This window comes from Alligator mississippiensis, chromosome 1 (assembly GCF_030867095.1).
Source record: "Alligator mississippiensis isolate rAllMis1 chromosome 1, rAllMis1, whole genome shotgun sequence".
NCBI lineage: Eukaryota > Metazoa > Chordata > Crocodylia > Alligatoridae > Alligator > Alligator mississippiensis.
Window position 1 is genome coordinate 246,430,100 of NC_081824.1, and position 5,175 is coordinate 246,435,274.

Genomic DNA, 5,175 nt, shown 5'->3' on the forward strand with positions numbered 1-5,175 from the left:
GATGATCTGACCTGTTTTTATACTTGGACAGCAAGGTTCATGTTTAGACGTGCTGTCGGGGACAGTCAAAAATATGTATTTTTCTGTCTCCTGGACTATGCAGCAGTGGAAAAGAAGATGCTGGGGTGAAGGGTTTCTGCAGAATTAAATAAAAGATGAAGCTGCCAGGCCTGACTTTCATGCTTGTTTAAAATGTTGGATACATAAGTATCCTTGGCTGTAAGGATTTGGAGGTTTTGCTACATGCTTCTGGAAAGGAAATATTTCCTGATGTGACATTAAGACCTTGGACTTGTGTTAGAATGGAGACATTCTCTCCTATGCAGTCCAACAAGGTCAAGTATAAGCAAACAAATAGACCATTTGACTGAAGGTTTACAAGAGTTTTATTAATGTACAAAAAGCTTTACATTTATTACATTCAGGCAATTATTATTTAAATATACTTCACATTTACATAGAATATAACCAGTTCCATTGCACAAGGCTCTAAATTAATTTGGCACATATAAGCAATGACTGTATTTGATGTCACTTTTATGTTGATGCTTTGCAAGAGAGTAAAAATATCTCAGACTAGTGTAAATGAGCAGTAACTTCACTGATGTTGACAGGCCTGATCCTTCACCAAAGTAAATCTCTATAAATAATATAGATAGCACAATTTACATCAGGAGACCTGTCTCCGTTTATTTACACTGTTATAAAGTGATGGGAGAATCAGAACAAACTAGTAGTTAATCATGCAACATATGGGAGGGCAGAAAATTGCACCCCACACGTTGCACTTATCAAAGAATGCCTTTGCTTATTTATACAGTAAGTAGCTTTTCATTACTATGATATTATCCAGTATGTTTTTTTCAAATTCCTCCCTCATGTTAGCTCCTCTGACCTCTTTTAGCAGGGAATCCCACAGACTGGCAACATCCGGGGTCTTTTCCTTTCCTCTTATGAATGAATAAATCTGTCAGCAGTCCTTGATGGAAACCTTGTTAGTAGTTGTCAGGGGCTTGGGATTGGATTTTGTGGTGGGTCTTCTGGTGACACCTTTTTTATCCAAGTATTTCATGGCATCCTTCACCCATTTGAGATCAGGCTTCACACAGATCTTGTTGCCTGTTTTGGTGATGAACCTGAAGGGGAAGAAAAGGAAAGGCAGAGAGACATGAGACTTCTTGTCTCCAAACCTCAGACCACATGTGCATGTTTCTGTGTGGAATAGGTGAGGATGTGATGTGCTGAAAAGGTTTTACTGGTGTAAGTTTGAGCGGTCACATTAGTCATGAGTTGTAAAAACCAGCTATGTGTTGGTTCTGCAGTTTAGTGAATGGACTCCAGCTTTACACGTAGATTGGGGTGTGTGTATAAGTAATGTGAATTCCTATATGTGCCTATGCATGTGCTGCACTTCTAGACTTTCCAGAAGAGCAAAGTATGCCCAGCATGAGGAGCTTTTTTGAAAATGCAGCCCCACATTTATTGCACAGGGACCAAATCTAATTTGTGTTTAATATAGTCTCATGAGATTGAGAAACTGATCACATCTTTTCAGACAGTGATTCTTAAGTAGGAAGCCGTGAGACCCTTTTAAGGCTGCTGGGGATGCCAACACGTACATGATTCACAAGATAGATCTGGAGATGTCAAACAGGAATCCATAGTGTTAAAACCATTCTGACCTGTTGTGTTATCTCTGAGTTTTTACAACAGATGCATTGCTTTCATGGTTTTCTCTAGTCAAAATGAAGAAAATCTAAGAGCTCGCACTTTTGAGGGTGCCTCAAGTTTAACAAGGGGTGTCTCAAGTCTAAAAAGGTTGATAATGACTGCTCTTTAGGAGCCATCATTACTTCCAGCTCTTCCACAAACCTCTTGTGCACAACGCAGTCCAGTTCACTGGAGTACTTACCAGCAATACCTCAGGCTATTCTAGTCCGTAGCACTCAAAACACTTTTTTTTTTTCCTTTCTGACTTTTCCTCCCAATATTCAGAACAAAAACTGAATGGCCAAAACTTTTAACTTTTGTATGCTCAAGTCTACAGGACAAATACTTCAGGCCTCTTTGAGGTTATTCAAGGGAGATTTCATGTGAGATATGAAAGAGGGTTCTCAAGTAGGCATGTTTGTTCAGATACCTTTTGCTTTCTTTGAGTCAGTTCTACTGACTTCCTTTCTCTCTCTCAGTGGGGAGGGCAGAGTGTTTCTCTAAATTAGTTTGCAAATGAAGCCTAGATCACATACTTACATCACAGCTTTTATTGGAATGTTTTGCTCTTTATAACCAATAAGCCTTTTGATATTCAGCTTTTTTGTTGACAGTTCTATACAGGAGCTTTTTCTAATAATATCACTAGACACACTTCCTAAAATGAAAAAAAGGAGATGACTAATTAATTAAATGAATAGTAATTCTTTATAGCAACTGGTTTGCTAAATTATAACTCAGGTACCTCTAGGCTTATTTGCTAAGGCATGCATCATTCATGTAAGTCTTGTGGCCAAGATCCCAACTATATGAGATCCATAAATAAACAAGCTTCCACATTCAGCAAAACATAAGAATTTTATTCTCCCTCTAGAAATGGCCTTTCAGTTGGGTACATTAGTCCTGACACCCTGCACTAAACTGCTGTGTAAACTCATTGCCACTGTGTTAAACCACCACTTTGTTCCCAAGAATGACTTCATTCCAGTGGTTGGTAAAATGAACAAGGTGCAGACCTTTACAAATCACTTGGAGATAAAGGATGCTTCAATTGAATTAAAAATGCCTGGGAATCATCTTTCCTTTTCTCCTTTCTATTCATCTGCTCTTGGAAAGTCCTCTGAACGTGCCTACTCCTGCACTCCATCCTCAGGTCTTTTTGTATCTTAGCTTCCCTGGGCAGTTTTGTCATTGGCCCCACAATCCCCTTTCTCTAGATGGCAAAAGTGCTACCTGGCCTGCTTAGAAAACTCCTGCTTTGCACTTCCCTCCTACATAATGTTTTACATGTGGGCAACATTACACGGCAAATTAGGCCTCCTGGAAATGTGGGGTTGCTGGCAGGCAATCCCAGCTCATACCTGCATCATTACAAGCAAGAATGCTGTGATGTCAAGCTGGCCTTTGTCCCCTTGTTCTACATGCCATGAGGAGCAACAAATGTGAAGGGGGGGGGGGGGAGAGGGGAAGGATGGATTGCGTTTGGCTTTTGTGTGGTTTTGTGGAGTTCATGGTGTTTGGACTCCTGTATAAGTATTTTGTGCATCTGATTCTGGGGCTTGTGTTTGTATGAATCTGTGCATATTTGTATATGCACTTGCTTGTGTGTGCATACAAGCTTTTGACATCAGCATGGTCTGTTACAAATGTCACATGGCCTACTAATTGCTTGTGGTTAATAAGATAAAGATCTAAGCATCATCATGGATGGTCCACATAAAAACTATGGTCAATATGCAGCCACTGTCATAAAAAATCTTCCGTGACATCTTAAACTTGATTAAGAAAGGAATGGATAATGTGACTGAGAATGCCAATGCCATCGTGTAAGATCTATGGATGCTTTATCTGCAAATGCTGTTTTTCCCATTTAGTCAACCCTTTGCAAACAGATTTAATAGAAACACAGGGGAAAAGAAAATACTTAGGCTGCTGAAAATCCTTACCTATAGTCAGTGATTACAAAGAGTAGGACTAGACAAGTCAGACAGGAGACAAAAAGTGACATACTAAACTAAAGGGACATAATAATAATCTAATATATGTATAATTACATGTAATAAGGATATAATCTCATAGTAATTTAGGGGAGAAAACCCGGAGCTGTTATTTAACACTTTTCGTAATGTCTTTACAAGGGCACAGCCAACAACACTGAAAGACAATGCCACTAAAACTAAGTGAAGAACATAGTGGGGTGCATCTACACATTCATTAATGCATAGTAGTTACTGTACATTTAGTTTAGTACTTCCTTAATTAAGTACTAATTAAAAGTAGCCTAATAAAATGGTGTGGTAGCGTATTAGCATGGTTTTTGACTGGCACGTTACTGTGCAGGGTTATTAGGCTACTGATTAGTAAGTATCTCATGTAGACATGCCCACTATTTATACATGACACAACTGATCAGTGGAACTTGCTGCCATAACAGATTTATTAGACGTTGACATGGCAAGTGAGCGCATCCAGAGTGAAATAAGATAGCATAAAAAAATTGCAAGGAACAGAAACCCTCCCAGCTTCACAGCATAAACCAGCCACATACTGAGACAAGTTAGGAAAATAAGTCCACAGTTGATAGATTATTTCATTATGGGGTTTCCCATAGCTTCTTTCTAAGCATCTGATTCTGGGCACTCTCTAAGACAGGACACTGAACTAGATAGACCCTTGTGTTGAAATCATATGCCAATTCCTACATTTCTACAGAGCTGAAAACTCACCTGTTGCTGTGTGCATGGTGAAGATGCCAAGGCAAAGAATGACCAGGATAGCCATGATTTGGAGCTTCATTGCTGAATGCTTCATACTGTGACAGAGGAGAAAGTAATAATCTGAACCCCCTGTCCTCAAACTTATATACTGTCATTCAGTGGTCAGCAAACGGTAAAAGGGGTGTCATGGTGCAATGAGTAGAGGTGGAAAATTTTAGAAAGGCATTTTTTTTTAAAGGTGAGAAAAAACACCCTCTTCTGCTAGCCCCCCTTTGCAGGCTATTTTCCTGTCACAAACCAAGTCTGTGGTTGCTTCTATTAATGCATTGCAAGTGAGTTTTTATTTTTGGTTGTAAAGAAAACTCCTTTTTTGTACTGGAAACCTTTAATGAATGCTCTGCCCTTTTGATCTTAGCTATGAGTACTGGAAGCACCCTATCCCCCCAACATCCCCACCACAGAAACAGAGTCAGGCCACCCCTGAACAGGCAAATAGGAGTTAAAAGAACTGAACATTTGCTAATGGAATAAACTAGATTGTCCAAAGCAGCCCTGTGGCAGTCATTGCTTTAAAAAGTGTTCTGTACACAGTTCAAACTTCTGCATGAAAACATATTTGTTCAGAATGTTATGAATGCAATGTCTCTTAGTAAGAATTTGTTCCTGATCAGTTTGCAGTGGTAAATGGGAAAACTCCCCATGCTCCGGCCCCACTATAGCAATCAGACTGCTTTCAGATTTTGAATGC

The 5,175-nt window shown here is 39.4% G+C and overlaps 1 protein-coding gene across 1 annotated transcript; it reads right to left on the reverse strand.

Moving 5' to 3' along the window:
• Window positions 1-594: 594 nt before the first annotated feature.
• On the reverse strand, window positions 595-4,513 carry LOC132247690 (monocyte chemotactic protein 1B-like). Its single transcript, XM_059720456.1, has 3 exons — window positions 4,437-4,513; window positions 2,251-2,368; window positions 595-1,136 (listed from the first exon to the last, which is right to left on the reverse strand). The coding sequence occupies exons 1-3, from the start codon at window positions 4,504-4,506 to the stop codon at window positions 971-973; spliced, it is 354 nt and encodes a 117-aa protein (XP_059576439.1). The 5' UTR covers window positions 4,507-4,513; the 3' UTR covers window positions 595-970.
• Between the last annotated feature and the right edge of the window lie 662 nt (window positions 4,514-5,175).

Coding starts and splice junctions, on each gene's coding strand:
- LOC132247690 (XM_059720456.1), bottom strand. CDS start 4,506: ATGAAGCTCCAAATCATGGCTATCCTGGTCATTCTTTGCCTTGGCATC. Junction 2,369..4,436: donor CACCATGCACACAGCAACAG/GTGAGTTTTCAG, acceptor TTTTCATTTTAG/GAAGTGTGTCTAGTGATATT. Junction 1,137..2,250: donor ATTCCAATAAAAGCTGTGAT/GTAAGTATGTGA, acceptor CTTCCCCTTCAG/GTTCATCACCAAAACAGGCA.